This window comes from Acipenser ruthenus, chromosome 27 (genome assembly GCF_902713425.1).
Source record: "Acipenser ruthenus chromosome 27, fAciRut3.2 maternal haplotype, whole genome shotgun sequence".
Classification (NCBI taxonomy): Eukaryota; Metazoa; Chordata; class Actinopteri; order Acipenseriformes; family Acipenseridae; genus Acipenser; species Acipenser ruthenus.
This window is the reverse complement of record NC_081215.1, coordinates 18,083,376-18,107,141: the sequence shown is the minus strand read 5'-3', so window position 1 is coordinate 18,107,141 and position 23,766 is coordinate 18,083,376. Positions and strand designations below refer to the sequence as shown.

The following is a 23,766-nucleotide window of genomic DNA, read 5'->3' as shown; positions in this document are numbered from 1 at the left end:
ATGGCCGCCCCTATCTGATGCCAGGGGCAAGTATGACTATTCATGAGATACGCCCTTTTTTTTAAATTTTTTTTTTCGGCTTGTCTCTGCTCCTGTCGCTCCCACTCGGCCATTGAATGGTTTTCTTGGCTTTTTCCAGAGAAAAAACGACTAGAAACCCGTTTTTTGCGTCTTTTTGATGATGTCGGACAGGGTCCGACATTGGACCGGATAAGAATACTTGCAATGTCGGACCAGGTCCAGCAGTGTGGAGTAGTGGTTAGGGCACAGGACTCTTGACCGGAGGGTTGTGGGTTCAATCCCCAGTGGGGGACACTGCTGTTGTACCCTTGAGCAAGGTACTTTACCTAGATTGCTCCAGTAAAAACCCAACTGTATAAATGGGCAATTGTATGTAAAAAAATAATGTGATAACTGTATAATGTGAAATAATGTATAATGTGATATCTTGTAACAATTGTAAGTCGCCCTGGATAAGGGCGTCTGCTAAGAAATGAATAATAATAATAATAATAATAATAATAGGACCACAAAGGGTTAATCTAGATACCATTAATGAGCTTAAGTCTGAGGCTGTGATTGTATGTGGGCGTGTGTGTGTGTGTGAGCAAGCTACTACGTCACAGCTTGCTCGAGTGCTGCTTGTGTGGGAGGAGACAAGCGGTGTCATATTTCAATTACCTGCTAGTCAAGTTAAGGCAGTGAGAGTTTTGAATTGTGTTTTATGCTTAGAGACTAAGAGATTTACTTTCTAACTTTTCTGATTTCTGTTTATTATTTGTGTACTTAATAAAATACTACTATTGAAAATTATTGCATTGAATTGAATTGGTCCTACAAAGTCCATTGGCTTGAAAACCCATTCTGAGAGAAAGGACTCTTTATAACATGGAAACACTGTAATAAACACTGAACAATTCAAAGCAGCTAGGACATCTCCCTGAACTGCCCTACCTGTCTCTGCATCTCCTCCACCTGTCTCTGCGGAATGCTCTTCAGAATGCTGTACATCTCAGACAGCTTGTCTTCAGGAATCACCACCGAAGCCCTAGCCAGGAAACACACATCAGCTTGGTTGGGAAACGGGCACTCAAATTCAGAATCAGGCCATGGTCTGGAGAATGCTTTCAGATGCTGTCAATAAGTGCTGTCAGAAGTGGTGTTTTTCATACCAATTTTAAAGGCGATATAGCATTAAAACAAGTTTAAATGCATCCTAAAAATGCACTGTTTGCAGGAAATAAAGTGAATTGTTATTGCAACATAGAGACATATGTACTTAAGTTCTACTGCCAGCAAATATGAAGCAATCTTTACTGCTGTTACCAGTAAGGCTTTATATACTTCATAAGCTGCCAGCTTTGACACCAAAAATTATCTTGCCAAGATATAAAAATATGTTTTACAGTATGACTTCAGTATGTGCCTCCCTATGTTTGGTAGATGTTATATTGGCAGGTGGCTGCAGGATAATGCAATGCTTGTAGGGCTCACCTTTTCCAGTCGAGTACTTCGGAGAAGGGCAAGATGTACGAGTCTGCGATGATGACAGGGACACAGCCTGCCTGCAGCACATCACTGAGCACAGCCTGGCCGAGACGAGCCCCACGCAGAACCACGCAAAACGTAGACTCCTGCACGAGGGTGGAGAGACAGGGATAAGCAAAGTGTACTAGGTTATTATACTGCACAGGGGTGTAACACTATATACCATACTGCCCTAAGGTTAAAATAATAGATCACAAGCAGTGTATAATCCAAATCACTAAAGATAAAGACCCTTTGTCTTTGGTTTACCTTAACCATTACCTTATTTTCTATTAGTCTTGCCTCCAATACCTGGAGTTTATAAAACTGACTCATGACAATTATATGCGGGCAGCAGTGTGGAGTAGTGGTTAGGGTTCTGGACTCTTGACTGGAGGGTTGTGGGTTCAATCCCCAGTGGGGGACACTGCTGTTGTACCCTTGAGCAAGGTACTTTACCTAGATTGCTCCAGTAAAAACCCAACTGTATAAATGGGTAATTGTATGTAAAATAATGTGATATCTGTATAATGTGAAATAATGTATAATGTGATATCTTGTAACAATTGTAAGTCGCCCTGGATAAGGGCGTCTGCTAAGAAATAAATAATAATAATAATAATAATAATAATAATATATCCAGGATGAGAAATCTTCCAATCACTGTCAAGGCTCTGTCACAAGTCCAGTACATCTTACCCTGTACACATCCTGTGCATTTAACATGCAATACGAATCTAAACTAAAAAAAAACAACTTTGTTTAATAGTAGTTCCCAGTGCAACTTTGTTTTTGTGCTTTATAACAAGTTCATATTTTGTGTGTAGGAGACATCATTTTGCACAGTTTGAGCAGCTCTGCTTTGCACTCCTCGTCCCCAAACTGCACAAGATGATATCTCTAATAACACTATGAGACCCCCTACACACAATAATAGTAATCGTTTCCAATGTTTCCTACTGTAACAAAAAAGCCCCCTTACCCACCCCAAATACCCTCACAAATATGCTGAACCTACACCAGTGTCTGCATGCGATATATTCTACTAAATAAGAAGGAGAACAGGTTTCACACGGTATGTCAGTACATGAGGCAAGACCAGCAGGGTCTGCATATCTAAAGGTGCCGGCTGCTGGCAGATGCATTGGCTTGTTCAAAGGGGTAGAAACAGCCCTTGAACGTGCCCTTATAATGCAGGTGGGGATTCCTGACAAAGCTTAGCTAAACCCCCTGGGATCAGCTCCCAGATGTGAGGCTGTATGCAGGCCCAGGATCTCTTGATAAGCATACTTCCTGTCTAGACAAGGCTGTGTTATAAATCCATTGCTAGGATGGGCAGTGCTGCTATTGTTCAGGCATTTCACAGAACAGTGGACGGGGTGGGGAGAGATCGAAAGAGACAGAGGTAAGAAGATAATGCGAGGAAAAAAAATAACTCAGGTAGTACTAAGTAGGGCTGTAACATTTGCAAACGGAATACAAAAGTTTGTTTTTTTAATAAACGTTTTAAACAACCATGTATAATTAGAAAGATCAGACATTGGTTGTTACATTGTTTCAGGATCACTGTGGGTTATATTGTACACCATGTACTTTTCCACACAGTTTTATGTGGCGTTATCTTTCCTAGACCTGTATACAAACCTGCAGTGTTGATAGTGACTGTGCTAGGATTTTATTTTTCTAAAGGATTTTAAGAAGCAAATTGGCTATGCAAGCTGAGAAAATTAATTTATCACAATCAAAGTTATGGATGTTATCCCTGTTATATGTCAGCACCTAATGGATGAATTAGTTTAGTCTACCAGAGACCTCTGTGGAAATTAACAGAAAGCACTGCGGGACGTATAAATGGACTTCACTGAAGCAGTTAGATAGAAAAGTCTGCTTTCATCCTGGCGAGCAGCGATGGCGTTCTCTCTCTTACCTGCAGTGTATGGGGATAGTCGTAGACCTGACCCTTGTAGCAGCGTTTCCTGGTGGGGGAGACCCCCTCAGACAGGTTGGTGCACTTGTCCAAGATCAGAACGGCCTCCCCGTTCTCAGCCTTCAGAGCGTCCAGCTCAGCACGGTACTCCATGTGAACCGCAGTCTGACTGGACAGCACGAAGTACGGCCGCGGGCTGGGAGAGGGAGCAGTGAAAGAGACTCAGCACATCACGTAATCATCACTGCTGAGGGGAGGAGGGGACGTTCACAACTACAGTTTTGTTGTAATGAATTGGTAGTACAGTCTTCCCTATGTAATCACAGAGCAGGGGCAAGCGGGAGCTTTCTTATAACGTGATAATGCCCCAAGCGTGCCCTAAGGTAGGGATATAGGGGTATAATATAATAGCAATTGTGCTGAATAGCATTTTGACTTTGTGATGTACACTAATGTGAACCAAGCTGACACACTGTCTCATGGGTCTAGACCTCAGAAAATTGGGAATGAAACATGGTTGCTCTCTTCAAACTGTTTGAATACAGAATTGCTTACCCAGGCTGCTTCTTTGGTAGCTCCACCTCGGCAGATAGGGGACTGTAGACAGGGATGCTGACATCATAGCCCTGCCGATAGGTCCATGTTGAGAACCCTCCCCCAGCCAGCAGAGCCCTGCAACACAGCGGCACACACTCTCAGACCCCAGCGCTACACCCACTGTTGATCTCTTCAGATCTCAAAAGTAGGGCTAGGCTTCGTCACTATGAAGGACCTCTAGACAATAATCCAACCTCTGTGCATTGTATTTCGTTTTAGGACATTCTAAAATAGCTAAGACTTTTAGAAAGCAGGATCTGGTTTTCATTCCCCAAGCTTTCACCTCCTTTAAAACCTGCTTACCATTAATGCCCAATGGTAGTTGTAGTACGAGGGAATTTAAAGCTCAGAAAAGCAAAATAGACATGGATCACAGGAACAGAATCATTTACCACATGTCTGACCACAGGATCCAGTGATGTACCTCTTCACATCAGGAAAATCCCTGCATCTCAACACTGTCCGATTATCTTATCAGGGCTTTTTATACTGAACACTCCACTTTTTCACTTTGCTTAAAGCAGATAAAATAGTCTATATATCTTATAAATAAAACAGTTAAGGTTTAATACAGTTAATAACTTGATTTTCAAACAATTGTTGTTTAAAGCTGACATTTTTTCCCTCTAATTCATTAAAGATTTAAGTCAAAGCTCTAGACGCTTTCTCATTTGCTTTTTTTTGTATTAATTTCACCCTCTGAAAAGCAAGCGTCTTGCTGGATATCATGTTGATTTAAACTGACAGTAAAAAAAGAGGCTTTCTTATACTGGACATCCGTACTTTATATATTAGTAGCAGATGTTGTCGGATGTGGTAATAGATCATTTAATAATGGTATAGATTTGTGGATGTCAAACAATGTGGGCTGATTGCTAGTTAAGATAAAAGAGGTGCATTTATAAAAGGAAGAAAATATACAGGTCTTTTCTGGCATTTTAAAACACAATACTGGTCTACAAATAAAAAGGACTTGAACAATTATTGAGCAATGTCTCCACACTTAAACAAATACTGATACAATACTGCCCTCTACTGGCCTTCTGCAATACAAACGCTATTAAGAAAACACTACACACCATTTGTAAATATATTGACCAAGTATTTTGTTCCTGGGTGTGATAGAATTGTGTGCGTGTCATTCTGCTTTGTCAGGACAAATGAGTGAAAGAAGGTACTGATATTAATTTATAAAAAAAACAAAAAACGGTCATGTCAATGGTACCTGTCTCTGGGAACATCCAGTGCAGTGTTATAGTCTGGGGGCCCTCCAGGTAACATATTAAATAGCAAGTGGTTCATCCCCCTGTCCCATCTGCAAACAAACAAAATTAAACACTATTAATGCAAGCTATATTTCCAGTGCGTTATCTTTCATAAATCATTCTTTTACACATATAGGCCTGCAAGTTGCTTGGCATACACTCAACGGTAATACTCAATACTCTTTCAATACACAATATTCTCTCAACCAGGGTTTTCAATTCCAATTCCTTTTGAAAATCAATTCCCAATTACTTCGAAGGAATTGGAATTGATATTTTAGAGACACAATTGTTGTGACTGTTCAGCTGCATTCATTTTAAGCCAATTTAATTGACTAACAGTGACTTCAATTTAGGTAATGTGTTGGCACTGCGAGAAGCTCATTTTAACAGAACACTGCTAACTACAAGTGTGATCAATGGTGTGTTGAAACTAATTAAAAGGAATTAGGAATTGGGAATTGATTTTCACATGGAATTGGAAAAACAGGAATGAACCCCCACCTTCCTTTCAACTCTTGCTTTCCCTGAAGCAGTGGAATAGAAGTACACCATAATGTTAGACACCTAACATGCAAGAATAAGAAGAGTCTTCTGGGAAGCACGGGTGGGGTAGTGAGGTACCTGTGCAGCTGTGCCAGTGCCTGGGCAGTCTCGCGGATGCGTAGCGAGTTCTGGTTCAGCACATCGATGGAGGGTATGAAGAGGCAGGCTCGGCTCACATCGTCAGTGTAGAACTCGCTGTCGGAGATGGCGCTCAGCAGCTCGTTGTACTCCCGCGAGAGCCCAGTGCTGCTGATGGGAGCGCCCAGCTCATCCACATAGCGGCGCAGGGGGTAGATATACACCTTCACACACACACACAAACAATTCAATCAGACTGTCATAGGATAGGACACATAGCAAAGAAATATAACTGCACATTTACTGTCAGCAAAGTATATACTGAGTGCAAGCAATGTCCGAGCCAGTGGGGTAGTGAGGGGGAGGGATTGACATTCTGAACCCTCACACTTTGAGTAATGAATTATCAAAGTACTTGAATCATGATTGTATCTAAAAGATTTTCGTGGCCAAACCACGTCCAGTTTATAACATGGTGTTCTGCCCATAGTAATGTCTTGATAGTTGATAATATGGCCTTCTTTTCTGTAGCTTTGTACTTAACTAGTTGGCATGGTCCTAAGGGAAAAACAGCATAAGAGATATGAAGATGTCCTCCATGTAACAAAGAAGTGGTTTATTTAAACTTGTCCTGTTCTAACAGACACTAAATAACATGTGTGTGTGTTGTTCATGGAGGACACCTTCAAATCTCTGCTCAGTTATGCGGTCTTTCCCCATAGAGGCCATGTTAAAGCCTGGTTGCTAAAAGCACCAAATAATAATTTTTCCATGACCGGCATATTGCAAACTGTCAGTTTATATTATTGAGTTATTATGTTTTTAAAAGACACACCCTGGAGGAATGAGAAACAGACCATTCCAAAAGTACTTTAACTTCTGATTCAATTGCTGTATTGCAGTTATTCCCAGACAACATGAACAGGCGGCTGACACGCATATAGATTGTAAAGCATGTGTGGCTGCCCACCTTGATCCTGTTCTTGGGGTTGTAGCCGCAGCGGTACACGTCGAAGCAGGTGTGCATGCGGCAGCTGAGGTCCCCGCGCTCTGGGATGGGGCTGGAGGCAGGCAGGTGCACCAGGGGAGAGTCGTGCACGCTGCGGCGCTCCACGCTCCAGTCCGCCGTCGACTCGATGGAGTGCGGCCAGAACTGGAACATACCGGTGGCGATGAGGCCCAGCAGCACCACAGAGAACAGTGCTATATAGTAGATCCGGTGTTTGGTCTTCATCCGCGGGATTAGCGCAGGCCCCCTGGCACTATACTTCACCGAAGCACACATACTGAGCCCAATGGCCCTGCTTAACCAGGTCTGAAAAAAGAAGGGGGGGTGGGAGAAATATGACTTGATTTGCATTATAAGAATTTGTGGGGAGGTGTTTCCTTTATTTGTAGTTGATGATCCACGAAAACACATGGGATGGATGAACAGAAAAGGTTCCAGGTGCTGTGTGCATGCATCTCATATCTGTCTATTTCGCTTACCTTTTTCTTCATGGGCGATACTCTTGCAGAACTATAACCAGACCCCAATATTACCAGCAATGTCAACACAATGGATTTCAAACATTTATTGCAGAGCACTTGGTCCACATAGTAGCTACTGATAATGATACGATACCATGGTACCGCAGTTGAAATCAGTGTGCATTGATTCATACTATTGACCCTTAGAAGAGAACCGCTTTAATACCAATGAATTGCAATTAAAGATTATTTTGTAAGGGCACTCCAATAGACAGAGACCCTCTTGCCAGTAAAAGCCAGAAGGCTTTTAAAAGGATACCTGAAGACAAATGGGATGGAGAGAAGAAAGGGTGCTGTGTACATGCAAAGGAGCTGTGCATGGCATGCTCACGATGAGAACATGGGTGTTATTTTGATGACTTTTTTCTCCATGGGGGGACAGCCTAGACATATAGTGTTCGTATAATTTTAAAGCTTGTGAAAGGTTGGGTCTGGCAACCACCACTTGAAATTGCCTGTTACTGGAATATGGCTTAGTGATAAGTTTGATCTGCAGCGACTGAAGGACCGTACCCTAGACTGTGTGCCTTTACCTCTTAAGTCTAACCTTCAACTAACCAGCACAACAGTTCAGCTCTAAATATTTGCCTATAACCCTTCAATGTTTTCCTTGTTCCTATAACAGTAATTAGGACAGTACTACACTATACTATAAAATACATATTGACACAATGACACAGCCCAGAAGTGTTTTTCCAACTCAACAACAGTGTTCACAGTAACATCTTGTAGAACCAAAACACTGAATACATCTGTAAAAAAAAAAAAAAAAAAAAAAAAAAAAAAAAACACCTAGATAAATATCAAATGAGAATCCAAACTCAGTATATGGAATACAGATCTTAGCTTCACTATACCAGTCTAAATCACTAAATAATAAGCTACGGCTTTTTGGCAACAGCTTAATTCATTAAAGGTATCTTACGAAATTAAGGTAGCGATTCCCATTGGATAACTAACTGTACTATAAAGCTGAGCTGGAAACTACTGCGATAACAGTCAAGGAATCTGTAGCTGTCTGCATTACTTTTTTGACAATTCTGTATAGATGCAAGAATGTTTATCTAAAATCACAAAGACTGAAAACAGCATTACATACATACATATACATTTTCATAATCCGAAAATCTGCATCAAATTAAAGATAAAAAGAAAAAAATAAACAAATCAAAACACCCACCCTATTCATGTCGTTTTTACAAACAACAACAATCCGATCAAACTGACCTTCAACACCCCCAATTGCAGGCGAAGCTAACTTCTGAATGCTAATTCATGTCTTTGCCTTTGACAAACGCAAAAAACAAACAAAACGAAAATACTTTAAAAGTGATCCAGCTTGACAGCGGTGTAAGCTACTGCTGTATGCTAGCTGTAGCAAAATTCTTCTCCTGATGGAAGTTGACAGGATGTGACACACAGGACATGCTCTGACAAGATTATTTATTAGTTGTCTTAAGTAGCGACACCTACTGGCGCGGAGGTTCTAATTAGCACATTCTTTTGTTTGGGGCTTTTTTTTTTTCATGCAACTTTTAATTTGCAAACAATTTTCCAGTATGACACATTTTTTTTAAAATGTTTTTGATAGTAACTAAGAGAGAGACAAAGAACAACCGAATTATTACTTCTACTGCCACAGTATTTTTTTTATTGTTTCAAGCGTTGATTTGATCAATCTATACCCCAAAGAAATAAACAAATTGTTTTAGAGCATTTGATAGCACTAGAAAATAACCTTGGTAATTCCGGAATAACCACAGATAGGAGACTGTGACTGATGCAATCCATAGTGATTTCCTTGTGTTAACTTATAAAAAAAACCTATAGACTATACTGTATTGTTTGCAGTGGTAAGTTCTATATGGTATTTTTTGCGGAAGCTATAGAATTCTATTATACCTACTGGCACGGAGTTGATCAAAACCTTTGAGCCTGGCAAGGTGTAGAGAATACATAAAATAAAGACTGGTGTTCAGGTAGGCTCCTTGTCTAATCTTTTGTTGCAAATACTCACTGACTGTGAAGCTATTATTATTATTATTATTATTATTATTATTATTATTATTATTATTATTATTGTATTTACCAAAAGTTTGCGAGTTGATAAGAAAGGACTCAACAAGGTAAATAGGAAATCACTAATCCACATTTATTTGGGCACTTAACAACAGCTCTGTAGGTGCTCCACGCTTCTGTATTCTGCAATTAAAAATCCCTGTGTCCATTCAGGGGCATGCGTTACATTTAGTAAGAATGTGTCAAGCATAACATTATTGTTATTTATTATTTATTTATTTATTCATTCACGTTAAAGCTAAAAAACAAATACACGGGTATATTTACCTGTATACTGTACGATGTGTGTAAATGCACGTATCTATATATTTTAATTATATAATAACACCATCACTCTTACTTAAATGGCATACACGTTATAGATACGTGTGTAAATAATACAGGGAGTCCTGAATGACCACCCCCCAAAAATCATAGTGTGATCACCATGAACACTAACAGCTGTGCATTCTTGAAATGAGTGTGTTGATGATACCTGTACACACACGTGTGTTATAATACAATAGCTCTTAACATTTAACCAGTGTATGTAAATGGACTGATCAAGGGTCCTGTCCATAGAACGTGTTTGTGGGTAGCACTGCTCTCCCCAACCCAGCCACAGCACAGCTTGATGCATTGCCTTCTCTTCCCCACAAGGGGCAGCTAGGTCTCAAATGTAACTGAAATTAATTATCTGCTATCACAATTTGCAAAAGCATAGGGAAGCACTGATGAGAGTTTACTATGGTTTGCCATCTTATAGTAAACTATGGCAAATACAAAACATTTTTTTTATGTAGCAGAAGTGACGTTATAATATTGGACATGTTGTAAGATCACACACTAAAAATTAAACACTTTTCATACTTATTTATAATTAGTATTTTTAAGTTTAAAAATATATACAGAGGTATGGATTTGTATCAAATCTTATTTGAATACAGCATTTCCAATTAATTAGCGTGCAAGACGCCACAGTATGTGTGCTTTTTAAATTCAAAATAATTTAAAGATTTTACCTATGTTCTCTTATCTAGACTTTACCAGACATTACATATAATGTAAATAGAGGAGAGCTGGGTTCAAACGTGTAATCCTTTTCACGTGACAAGTGAAATCATCAAATCGAAACCACGGCCCCGTCACATGACGGGGGTGGGTTTCGTCTGCGTGAAGTAACAACAACCAGAAACCCATTCAGGAAGTGTTGGGCATTCGTGTGTCGACTTCTTCCTGTTGTGTTGGTGCAGCTAAGTTCAGAGGCTGTGGAGTTTACAGAAAGGTTGTCGAATGCGGATTAAACAACAGAAAGTATCCCGTTAAAAGAGAAAGAGACACAAGGCAACACTCGCTGGTCGAGAGCGGTAAGGTGTTCGGGCCGGGAGTCTGGTACACCGGGGAATCCCGTACTGTAGAGTTCAAGAAAGCAGGTCTTGGTGCCATTCTCCTCCGCATCGCTTATCAACAGCAGCCTCAACTATGGCTGTTGTTATCGAGAGCTCCCTCAAGAAAATGCTCTCTAAAGTAAGTACAAACCCGGAGGATGTGGAGCCTCGCTCCTCCATCCCAGAAATCTCTTGGAAGAGTCAGGTGTTGTCGGTTCGATTGAGTCCTGCTTTTGAACTAAGTTTGTTACTAGTGTAATCCTAATACAACTGTTGTTGATATGTTGAGACAGTCAACAAAGAAGTCTGTGTACTATCTATAATGCTTTCAAAAAGTAATTGACAGGTATACTCCCAGTTGACAAAAACAGACGGTACCCAGCTTACGTCACGTTAGTAATTGTAATATATTTAAGGATTATAATGTTTTAATAGCATTTTCCTGGACAACAAAGCAATTTTTTTAATTACAAATAAAAATACAATTCGTTAAATATACAGTCCTTTCTCCTGTCTTTTATGACAACAATATAGCCTGTTTATATGATGATAAAAAATAAAAGAAGAAAAGAAGAAAAAAATGCCAAAAATAGACCTACCCAGTACAAATGACCTCTTGGCATTTTATTTACACCCTATTATAACTGGAGTCTCACTTAGAATACATGTTAGTCACAGATTATGACTTTTACTAACATGCTTTTGTGAAGATTACGTAAAGAAATCTGTATTCTTCTGAAGGACTGATTGTGTTCACAAACGTTGTTTCAGGTCCAGTAGTCATTTTAATTGTTGTAATCTTTTCAGGGATGTTAATAAGAATCATATCCATAGCAGTTTCACCCATTTCAGGTTTTACTACAAGCTTGATTAGCCCCATTGTAAACGTGTTTACCGCTTGAAAAAAAAAAATAAAAAATCTCCTAAAGAATATACACTGAAGCGATTGTAATTTGCTGTTGTGTTCATACTAGATGTTCTGGTACCAATCAGCTTATATTATCTTAAGAGTTTCAGCAAAATTCACCTGTCATCTGTCATTTTAAAGAAATGACCAGGCATCCCGTTACCCTCATAATAGGATATTGTGCCACAATGGGTGGCTAAGCTGTTACTCATTTCAAAAATTCAAAAATAATCTAAGACGTTGAAAAAGGCTTCTAGTTGAAACGTTTGTCATTGAATTTAGTATTTCTAAAATTTCTGGAGCAATACATAACCATTCCTTGTCTAATTCCTTCAGTGAAATTGGGGTGTAACTAGAAATCTGCAGCGATGTCTGTCCTAGAATGGCAGTCATCACTTTTGAGACTGTCCCAAGTTATAAAACAGGTCAGTGTTGTAGACGGAAGCACCTGCCAACTGTTTGCTTTTTTGCCCTCTGTTAGTCTGTCAGTTCCGCTGGCTTGCCAGTTGTGACTAAACTGAAGCAGCTTTTGTATATCAGTGATGGAAACAAGACTCCCATTGCATAGCAGTTTGATCCATTCTTGGTTTTACTATGAGTTTAATAACTCACCTGAGCGTGTTACCTATACACTGTGGATATATAGTTAATGAAGCTCCTGGTAAAACCTGAAGTGGCTGAAGCTGGTATGCAGTAGGGGTCTTATTTTCATCTGTATATTACAGAAAACAGCAGTCATGTGAGGGACAGCCCATTAACACAAAAAGTGTGCACTACATAGTGCAGGTGTTTCTAATTGTTTGTCCATCATCTGAAAATCCCTGTTGCCAGTGATTCTACGATCTCATAACTGTAGAAAGCAGCACATTGCTTAGGCATCAGGTATCTTTTGAACCCTTCTAGTTTTAATTCTTTTTTTATTAACTATTTATTTTCCTTAACCTGCAGTACAAGTATCGGGACTTGACAGTTCGTGAAATCACCAATGTGATCTCTCAGTACAAGGACCTCAAACCTGTCATGGATGCTTATGGTAAGTAGAGCCAGGGCCACTTCTGTTTCACACACTAACACAGTGTGGACGCGTGCTGCTTTCCTTCATTGATAAATGGTTTCTGAATACATTTGAACCACCAGTGTTGTTCACCACAGCACTACACGTGGTCTTACAATTCTTTTATTTTAATGTTTCCTTCCAACAGTGTTTAACGACGGCTCTACCAAAGATCTGATGAGTCTGACAGGAACAGTTCCAGTCAGCTACAGAGGTATAAAGTTTGATTCCTATTCCTAGCAAAGGGCAATGACAGTGAGAGACCATAACCATGTTATCGCCATTTCAAGAATTGGGTATGTTCATGGTTATATATAACCAGGGGTTCACATAAGTGGTACACAGGTACGCATGTGCACGAATAAAATAAAATGCGGACTTCCGTGCTGTTTTTAAGACGCAGAGGTGTACCGTCCGTGCATTTTTAACAGGAAAGCATTTTTCATATAGGCATCGAGGATGCATATTATCTGGCTGTGACCCATACCTGCCTAACCTCCCGATTTTTCTATTGAGTCTCAAGACTCAATACCAGTCCCCATATTTTTCTTAAGGCCGGAGGGTTCCATTTCACTAAAAAGTCCATCCCTGCAGAGCTGTCATTGGCTGCTTCAAGTTTTTATAAAAAATAAATTGAGAGCGATAGGTGGAAACTCCAGTTCGTATCATTAATGATTTTGTTTTATTGGACACTTGAAGCAACCAGTGTTCAACAACACTAATAAAGTGAAGAAGTGTTTGTTTTTTGCTTTTGAATCCCCAGGGCTGGAATTTGGTGGTAGGCTATTGAAATAAACAGAGAATGCGTGATGATTTGTTCATTTTAAATAACCAGCAATCTAGACTCACACTTAAACATCCATAAACTATCGTTGTTGTCTCTGACACTGTCATTAACAAAGTTTAAGGACTGTGGTCTTGTAAACACGATATAAAAAGCACTTTGTTTTTTCCACTTACTGGGCCACCATACTTTGCAGTACAGCTTGTTCACGCATATCATTGGATAGGGGAGGGATCGAACTACACTGCCTGATTATGTATTTATTTTTTCATGTGATTCACAACAGCACGCAGACAAAACATGACACAGAAGCTTGATTACACTGTAAATCTGATGTATTTGACTTATATTAGAACATTTATTCTGTCTCATGTTTATATATAACTTGGCTAATGACCCCTAATTTTGGTGCTTACCAAACAATTTCTGCTGGTAGTTACATGAGAACCTAATGATAGGTTATGTGAACCCCTGACAAAAAAAAAACAATTAATGGATAAAGAAACTTCATTGATTGAGGTTGTAGTAGATTACAGTAGATGACACAATACCTTGAAGACAATCTCCTGGTTTCTCTCTCATAGGAAACACCTACAATATACCGGTTTGCCTGTGGCTGCTGGATGTTTACCCCTATAACCCTCCGATCTGTTTTGTGAAGCCCACCAGTGCAATGATGATTAAAACTGGGAAACACGTTGATGCTAATGGCAAGATCTACCTGCCCTACCTGCATGAATGGAAACATGTGAGTAGCCTATTGTGATGAAACTTGATACATGCCTTTTTTACCAGAACATTTTTGGGTACTCATTATAAGGCTCACGGAGACCGATTTTTATGCATCATTTTTTACTTGGTTACACAAATCAAGGCTATATCTTGGGAAACACTCAGCTGAATTGGATAAACTTTGCTTGATAATGAGGTGTTGAACATATCCATATAGATCACACAGGAGCAAAGCTTCTATGGTCACTCATTGTTTTAATGTTTATACAGGTTTCCACATTGTTCCAGCATTTCCACATATTATTCAAACAAACTTTATTCAATTATCTTTAATTTATACTTCATTTATTATAATAAATCATTTGAATTCATTTTAGTTAAAATGGTTCTTCAAAAAGACATTGTCGTAATTCTGTCCCTCGTTGCATTCAAACTACACAGGTCTGACAGTGGGTTTCGGATTTGTTCTCTTGGAGCAAATGGGAAGTCTCTGGAAGGCCGAAATGGCCTGCTTTTTACTAGAGGGGCTTTGCTCAAATGCAGGGAATTGTACAAGTGTAAAATAGAGGCTTCACTCATTTAATAGAAAAAATACTACTCTGTGTATTAACTAGGTATGTATAGCTCTATTTCTGTACTTACCATTTTCATTGTAGCTTCACTATCCACCACACGTGTGCAGCACAATCGCCAATCCAATTTAGCTGCAGTTTGTTTCTGTTATCTTACTAATTTCTGTTATCTTACTAATTTTCTTATCTTACGTTAGTTATTCAGCTGTTAGTCCATTAAAGTGCAAACCACAGATTACTCTCTTTTACAAGGTTGCTGTGGCTACTTTTTTTTCCCTGTATTTCTCCTTCCCCATACATTCTTGCATGTGCGTTATCACTCATCATTCTAAGCCTTCAGGCCAAGTGGTTCGTTGCCATAGCAACTCTACTTATGCAAACTGGTTTACCATTACCAACACATTTTCTTTCATATGATTACCAATACATTTTCACTCTACAGTTATGCAGTGGGCAGGTAAATATATTTGTATTTTATTTTTATGAGAAAACATTTTAAAAAAAAACTTTGAAACTTGATGAAAATCAAACCTGGTGTAAACCGCTCCCCTTTGTATCCCTGTTTAATACTGTATCCTTGTTGTCTTTTGGAAAATACCATGGCTGTGAGCCCTGGCTCACATGATCAATAGCTAAAAAGCCACCGTACAGTTATTGTTTATTTAGAACCTGCCAGATTCTGCGTGTTTGAATGGGTTCCCTAAAGCATGACATATAACTGTGTTCGGTATCGCTGAACACAAAAAGGAAATTGTGCGCACTGTAATGGAGACCAGCTTTTGTGATTTCTATCTGAACAGAAGAGTAATGTCTCTTATTTGAGGTAATCTGAACAGAGTAATGTCTTCTATTTGAGGTAATCTGAACAGAGTAATGTCTTCTATCTAAGGTAATCTGAACAGAGTAATGTCTTCTATTTGAGGTAATCTGAACAGAGTAATGCCTTCTATTTGAGGTAATCTGAACTTTCTGGGGTAAGGATTACTAACCTTGCATTTAACATTGCTAATACAGGAAGGAATATAAATTGAAGAGAAACCCACTGAATTAAAAATGTATGTTTTGCATGTATTTTGCATATTGTACCCATATGTAGTCTTACATGGACACAAGCAAGTATTTGATCTCAGGGTGTGATCAGTATATATGTTGGAGGGTTAGTGTATTTCCAGCATTTTTGGGGGTCTTGAGTTTGGAGTTGCAAGTAGTTTATAAGTCCACATGTTTGCAGGTTCTGATGGTGTGTGGTTGTAAGGAGATAGCTGGTCCTTGCTCTGACTGGGACAGTAAATACATCTTGACACAGCACTTATGCACTTACTAACAGGATAGTATGTGTAATATTCTAGCCTTATGCTAAGTAAAAGACATCTTCTCTCTTTTTTTTTTTTTTTTGCTTAGCCTCAGTCGGACCTCTACGGCCTGATCCAGGTGATGGTTGTGGTGTTTGGAGAAGAGCCCCCAGTGTTTTCACGTCCCCAAGTGCAATCTTCCTACCCACCGTATCAACCCACCGGGCCCCCTAACAGTAAGTAACAGAGAGCAACCAATGCCTTAAAACTCATTATGAGTTCTATTGAATAATTCCAGGTTCCCATTTTATTGTGATGAGAATTGTGTTTGTTCTACACTTGTTTTTTGTATGTTAATTCAGGATATGCAAATATATATTTTTCCTATTTAACAAATAGATTCTCTATATATATATAAAAGTTACCCCAGTTAATGTGTGATAGAATCTGTTTGTTAAATAGGCATGGAATACAATAACATTCCAGAATAATATAAAGCCCATAGATCACATGATCTGATGGCACCTTCACTGTTGGAGTGAGACTGAACTGATATCTGTCACAATCATGACAGTAGCATTTCTACACTATTTCACAGTGAAGGCCTAATATAGAACCACTAATGTGCAGTTCACCATTGTGACACTAGATGGCAGAACGTGGTGATTTTTGTTTTAGCATAAGGCAGATGCAAAGCAGTTTGACAGTAAGGTTGTGGAACAAGATAAGCAGTACTGTTCCATATAAAAGAAGTCCAACAAAAGTTACATATTAATACATATTCAGCAGATCCCCCAAAAAAACTTAGTTCAGACACTACAGGAGATTTCTCAAATTTGACTTTGAGTATTGGTTGTTTTAAAATGGTAAAGCTAGATTACTTAAAATAATGAAACTGAAAAGACCAACAGCCCCCACTGATACATGTTTAAAATCACTCTTGTTTTCCAGCTTCCTATATGCCGGGCATGCCTGCTGGAGTCTCTTCCTACCCATCTGGTCACTCTGCAAACCCAAGGTGATGTGTTGCAGTATCCTTTTGTAAAATAGGTTTAGAATAGAATAATATAAAGCTCATAGAGGGGCAGAGTCAGGGCATCAGGTTATGCTGTGAAAAAATGTTGAATTATTCAAGACAATGAACAATGCTGAAATATTATTGCTTCACTGAGCTCATGTGGTGTTCAATGACCTTGTTGGCAGTATGATCGTAAACTACAGTCAATCCAAACTAGACCTATAACAGACTGATCTGCCTTGATAATGAAAAAACATTATTTGTCCCCCTTAGGTCCGTGTACATTCGGTCCAATAGTTTTTCCTTTTTCAAACGGAAATGGAAAATGACTCTAGCTTTTTGAGCAGAGAAATCAAAAAACAAGAATCAAATAGCTTTTTGTTTTCAGATTTTTAAAGAATTAATACAAAAATGGATTTTGGCTTGTTTCCCCATTTCTCATATTGCTCATAGCAATCTCATCCTAGAATCATCTGTATCGCAGAAATAAATAATAGACCATTTAAAAAAAAAAAAAAAAGTGTTTTGATTTGGTGCTCTCTACCCAGATTAAGGATGACTCAGAGATTTGTTATAACACTGTTCTTCAATGCCATGGAAGCATTAGAAGCTTATACTGGCACTAGGGAAAGACGGGACTCTGAACTCTTGCCGACAGCACTGTGTTCTTCATATAGGAATGACACACTATAGACAACTTTTTTGACCTCATTATAATACTGAATAGAAATTTGCATTGCTCCAAACAGGCATTTTATCTATGCAGTATAAAATCAATTATGGTGGGGCAATACTGTCTTTATTGATAAAACAGCCTTTATTAAAAAAAAAAAAAAAAAACTGTATATCGCCTGTAAAACATGCTTACTCCAAACTGTAGCTGGTTTTTCAAGCAGATATGATTCTATAATATATGTTGGAAAATGAATATATACTAGAAAAGACAATTTTTAGACTTTATTTAAACGCTACAGTAGTGAATTTGAGTCTTCAGACAGCAGTGCTGTCAGCAAATTCCAAGTTCCATTTTTTTTTTAAATGGTCTATTTGTTTCTGTGATACAGATGATTCTAGGATGCGATTGCTGTGAGCAATATGAGAAATGGGGAAACAAGCCAAAATCCATTTTTGTATTAATTCTTTAAAATTGAAAAACGCCTTGATTCATGTTTTTTGATTTTTCTGCGCAAAAAAAAAGTTGTTTTCTAATTTCCGTTTCAAAAAGGAAAAACGATTGGACTGAATGTACACGGACCCCTTTAGGCTAACCTACTGTTTTTGTTATTTCTCTTCCAGTGGGTACCCGAGCTATCCGTACCCTGGGGGTAACTCTTACCCCACGGCCAGCACAGCACAAAACTACAACGCCCAGACACCCATCCCCACTGTCGGTGAGTCACTTGGGGCGGCCAGGGTTGTATCAAACAGAGTTACTACTGTTGTTCTAGGCAGTACTATGCAGGGACTAAAGGGTTAATCTGTTAACTGCCAGTACACGCCTATTAGATCAAATGGGATTATGATTACTTGAATAACAGTAATTTAAATTTCTTTACAATACATGTGTGATACAATGCTCCAGAAATGTTCCCAAACTCAGCATGTTTTTTAAGATTTACAGAATCTACCAACATATTTGAAGCATAGTTACTTTTTTTTAAGGTACAGACAAAATCATGATTTTTGGGGACCAATGTACTAACTATTAACTATTAACAAAGTATTAACTTAGATGCCTTGCACCCCCCCTCCACCCTGAAAAAACTGTTCTTGTCCTCTTTTCTGTTGACCTGACCCCTGACCTTCTGTTTCATACAGTAATTCCTATTGTGCTGGAGACGGTCTCAGTTGCGGGTGCAGCCACTTATTGTAAGGTCACCGCTGTAACCGGACCCTGTGTATTAAAGGTCACTAGACACTGGAGTTCAGTCTGGAAAGGCCTGGCATTAGATCCCCCTCTCCTGTGTGCTATATTTAGGGCAGAAGGTGAATGTGGAAGGATAAGGTTTCTTAAAGAGCTTGCAGTAGGCAGACAAGATTAACACTGACATTCACACTGGCCTCTCCCTGCCTGCTGACTTAGGGATCCTTGTTCGGCTGGACACAGTCTGCCACTAAAAAGGCTGGAACCATTTTCAGTTTTTTGACGGACCTACTTTTCCCCCGGTGCTCTTTTTAGGTTTCTTTAAAAACAAAAAAAATACACTATTTACGTAAATGAGTGCTGTAGTGCATTGATTCTCAACCCTGGTCCTGGGGACCCCCTGTGTCTGCTGGTTTTCATTCCAACTGAGCTCTCAATTCCTTAACTAGACCCATAATTGACCTTTTTAATTGTTTTCAGCACTTAAACAGTTGCAGAGTTCAAGTTATTTATAAAATGTTATAGCTAACTCTCCAAGTGTCATTATGGAGTGGGTTAAGATCTGTGTGGTATATTCTAGTAGGGTTTTTCTGCTTGTGCTCCAGGTCCCAGCCGGGATGGCACTATCGGAGAGGACACAATCCGCGCCTCCCTGATCTCAGCGGTCAGTGACAAGCTGCGGTGGCGAATGAAGGAGGAGATGGACCGGGCCCAGGCTGAGCTGAACGCTCTCAAGCGCACTGAAGAGGACCTCAAGACAGGCCACCAGAAACTGGAGCAGATGATCTCCCGCCTCGACCAGGAAGTGGTACGCAGTGCTGGTTTTAATCTGCAACTTTTAAAAAACTGTAAGACTTAAAAACTTCACAGCTTATGAAACAGATGATCGTGGAGGTGATCGGGAAGTGTTTTAAATGATGTGTTTCAAATATGTATGATATTACTGTTTCCAAAAACAATTGGTTATGAAAGAAATGTTACAGTTCAGCAGCTGAGGAATAAGCTCATTAATAACCAGCTGCTTCACTCCCCCAGACCGAAGTTGATCGGAACATAGATCTTCTGAAGAAAAAAGACGAGGAGCTGAGCTCCGCCCTGGAGAAGATGACTAGCCAATCGGAGAACAACGACATCGATGATGTCATTGTGCCGACCGCCCCCTTGTACAAGCAGATCCTGAACCTGTATGCAGAGGAAAACGCCATTGAGGATACCATCTTCTACCTGGGGGAGGCACTGCGCAGAGGTGTCATCGATCTGGAGGTCTTCCTGAAGGTAAAGGGACCTGTTCCACCGGGGGGGGGGGGGGGGGGGGTCAAGCGTTGTGCTTCAGTTAATGGTTTCACTTGGTTAGTGCAGTTCATTTACTATCAGATCCAGTATTATTCCTCTGAAATTCGGATCTGAACACTGAACAGTTGCCCTGACCGGAATGCAACATTAGAAGTACATTATATGTGTTTCTGACAGTGTGTTTTTAAAGCTGCCCTGTTTCATTCCTACAGAAATAGGTACCTGACCCCAACCTTTAAGTGCAATGAATGCTCGTCAGTTCTGTACTTGCCATTCACGGGTAATTCGCTGGGTTCATGTTACCAAATATTCCTGATAACATTGCATTCAAATGAACCAGTCAAAACCACAAATGCACATGAGAAGATTCAGGAACTAACTAGGATTATCCCTTGTGTTATACTCCAAGTGGCTTCTTGCTTCCATTCAGTTCAGCGAAGCAGAAGAGTACGGTTACCTGGTTATAAAACTGACGTCCCTGCGCTTAACACTAGAAGGACCGGAGATATACTCATACCTAAAAGCCCCGCAGCAGTCTTTCTGACGACTGTATTCAAAACACTGTAAATACTATAACGAAAGGAGAAAGTTGGATTTTATAAATCAAAACAAGAAAATGTAAATAAATAAACATCTGAACAGACATCGGTTTACAACATACATATTTATAAAACTGAAACAATAGCAATACATTTTTAACTTTTCAACAGCAATCGGTTTATTATCAGATGAGCAAAAGCAACTGAACAATGTAGATAAATAAACTTAGAAAAAAAAACATTTTACAGAAGCGCACAGCACAAGAAGTTATAAAAAAAAAAAAGTTAATTTATTTTTCTTTTTTTTGACAAAAGGGTATTCCTTTACCTTGAGTCTAAGGCTGTTCACAATCAACACAGATAATGTGCTTCTCCACGCTGCCTTTCTGCTCAGGGCACAGCTGTCCAAAGTTTTATTTTTATTGCACTTGCCAACCTGGCATTGGTGTCTCTTGCGGCTCTCAGCGGGGTTGCCAGCTTCAGCAGTGGGTACACGCTTGGCAGTTTCCCTCTGTTCCAAATGCTTCTTGCGAAGTTGCTGTGCTAACTGTAAAATATTCTCTCCTTGGTAAATTCTTCTCCATGCATTCTTTGTAAAGTACCCAGGAGCTGATGGCTGCTAGGTCCAATACATTGTAAAACCGTCGGGTGCCAGCTTTCACAGAATACTTTGGTGCCATCTGATCCAAAGTATTAACTCCATATTCTGTTGCGTTGTAAAACTCTACGGTCTCTGGTATTTATTTTCACTAGTCCCGATGCTAATTGACTGACCAAAGCAGCGTAGCTGGCAAGCAGGCGCCAGCCTTAAAGAGGCTGATTGAAAACAATAGACTGTCAGTCATTCACTCAGGCAGAGAGTAGACTAATCTGATTACAGCTAAACACATTGCGGACTGGTAAATAAAACTAATAAAGTACCGTATAAAATACCGTTTTGTATAATCAAAATACAATTGTTTTCTGTGTGGCCGTCAATGTGACTGCTCCGGGGGCTTTTAGGTATAATGTAATAGATCTCCTTTATTTCTGCACTCCTGCGTTTCATGCTTTGTGAGAATATTTAATATATACGGACAGAAAGGTACAAGAACGCACAGCCCCATGTGTTACACGACTGGAGAAAATTATATTTTAAAACCAAAAACTGCCAAAATTACTGCCACGGGGCTTCTAGTGTTACCCAACTGAGGCACTAGATTGAACCTCGGCATTATTGATTTGAAGATGATTAAACCCACAGCTTCCTTGGCATAAAGAAAAAACAAGCTAGTATGTTGGATGGTTGATTTCTTGTGACTGAGCCTTCTCCAACATTCAGGTAGACACTGTTAACCCTTTCCCTACCACTCTTTCATTTCAGCATGTGCGCCTCCTGTCCCGCAAACAGTTCCAGCTCCGAGCGCTGATGCAGAAAGCCAGGAAGACTGCAGGCCTGAGTGACCTCTACTGATCTCGGCGACAATATATATCTTGGTTTTTTTTTCTGTCGCATTGACACGCCTCCTTTTTACCGTTTTCCTTTTCTCATTCTGTTGTCTAAAGTTATCTTTTTGTGCTCATTCTTTTCTATTCTGGATTTTTCTGTTGATCTGCCCCCACCGCATGTGACAGCAAGTCCTTTACCCAGGTACTCCCGAGTGTGCCCCCACTTCACTCAGACATGCATAGGAATACCAGCTCCCAGCCTCATTAATGCTTAATAATCGTACAGCCCTCAAAGTCTGGGAGGAAATCATCAGGTTTTCCCAAAATCAGAATTAAGTTGTATTATTTTTTATCGTGTACATTTTTAGAATGTTTTTGAAGAAATTAAGTGTTATGTTTTTTTGTTTTTTTTCGTCTCCCTCCTAATTGGAAAGAAAAACTCTTTACAAAGATGTTTTTGATGATATGACGACTCTTATCTTTTTAAATTTGAATGAATATTTCCAAGAAAAAAAAACTTTCATCTGAAAAGCATGTGTCCTTTAGGAATCTAGGTGAACAAGGACACTTGTCCCAACATTGAGGTTTCCTGGCGTGTTCTGTACAAACATGAAGATCTCAAACTCTTACTGAAGTATAACTTATATCAATCAAGTAAAATATTATGGATTGTATTCTTTTTTTTTATTTTTGGTTTTTCAATAAAATTAGCTTTACTAAATGCACTTTGAATTACATGTAAAGCATTGGTGAATTGGTGAATTGGTATATTCATTTAGAAATCATCATTATAATAAAAAAAAGGTTGCAATTCTGATTGAGGTCTTGTATTTATTCTTTTGACAAATCAATTTCCAGACAGTCAAAGTGGTTGGAGCTCAATTGGAGTAGTCTACTCAAAAAAACATGCTTCCCTATCTTATTTAGGTTTTGCCATCATTATCTCATTACATGTCATACAAGGTAGCGAATCAGGGCCTTCACATGTGACCTGCATACGGCAATATGTATTTTGTAGAGACTTGGTTAACAGAAGCTGTATAGTAATTCTAGAAACCTTCTAATTTAAGACATCAGTGGGAAGTATGTCACCTTTTTCGTAAAAAAAATAAACAAATGACCTATGAAATCTGGTGGCCAGACTAGTTACACTTCAAGACAAACCTGAATGTTAACAAATATACCACAAAGATGTATTTTGTGCATAATACACAGCGCTATAATCCAATACTTGCTATCTTGCATTGCCAACTTTTTTGTTCCATATTAGACTAAATCAGAAATGTATGTAAAACAAGCCTGAAAGGCAATCTAACATTAATTACCTTAGGCAGTGCTATCAGTTTTTAAAATCCATTTTCTAAACG

General features: G+C 39.2%; 2 protein-coding genes across 5 annotated transcripts in view; one reads left to right on the top strand and one right to left on the bottom strand.

Moving 5' to 3' along the window:
* LOC117432282 (exostosin-2) overlaps nt 1-8,884 on the bottom strand; it is a 39,530-nt gene extending 30,646 nt beyond the window's left edge. The window contains exons 1-8 of one of the 2 annotated variants that reach the window (XM_034053963.3): nt 8,651-8,884; nt 6,911-7,255; nt 5,941-6,164; nt 5,277-5,366; nt 4,010-4,126; nt 3,455-3,650; nt 1,495-1,634; nt 955-1,048 (exon numbers count right to left, since the gene is read on the bottom strand). In XM_034053963.3, the coding sequence (XP_033909854.1) occupies nt 955-1,048; nt 1,495-1,634; nt 3,455-3,650; nt 4,010-4,126; nt 5,277-5,366; nt 5,941-6,164; nt 6,911-7,255; nt 8,651-8,659 (1,215 nt within the window). In that variant the 5' untranslated portion in view covers nt 8,660-8,884. The remainder of the gene's footprint in view (nt 1-954; nt 1,049-1,494; nt 1,635-3,454; nt 3,651-4,009; nt 4,127-5,276; nt 5,367-5,940; nt 6,165-6,910; nt 7,256-8,650) is intronic. The other variant, XM_034053964.3, reaches the window with a different exon arrangement.
* Nucleotides 8,885-9,246: 362 nt separating this feature from the next.
* Nucleotides 9,247-23,216, top strand: LOC117431972 (tumor susceptibility gene 101 protein). Of its 3 annotated transcripts, none has more exons than XM_059001911.1 (10): nt 9,247-9,449; nt 12,772-12,856; nt 13,026-13,091; nt 14,246-14,409; nt 16,367-16,493; nt 17,209-17,275; nt 18,572-18,666; nt 19,745-19,947; nt 20,175-20,414; nt 22,335-23,216. In XM_059001911.1, the coding sequence occupies exons 2-10, from the start codon at nt 12,844-12,846 to the stop codon at nt 22,422-22,424; spliced, it is 1,065 nt and encodes a 354-aa protein (XP_058857894.1). In that variant the 5' UTR covers nt 9,247-9,449; nt 12,772-12,843; the 3' UTR covers nt 22,425-23,216. The 3 variants fall into 3 exon arrangements, with proteins under 3 accessions (XP_058857894.1, XP_033909196.1, XP_033909195.1); XM_034053305.3 differs by lacking the exon at nt 9,247-9,449 and adding an exon at nt 10,702-11,055; XM_034053304.3 differs by lacking the exon at nt 9,247-9,449 and adding an exon at nt 12,145-12,248.
* The last annotated feature ends 550 nt before the right edge of the window (nt 23,217-23,766 follow it).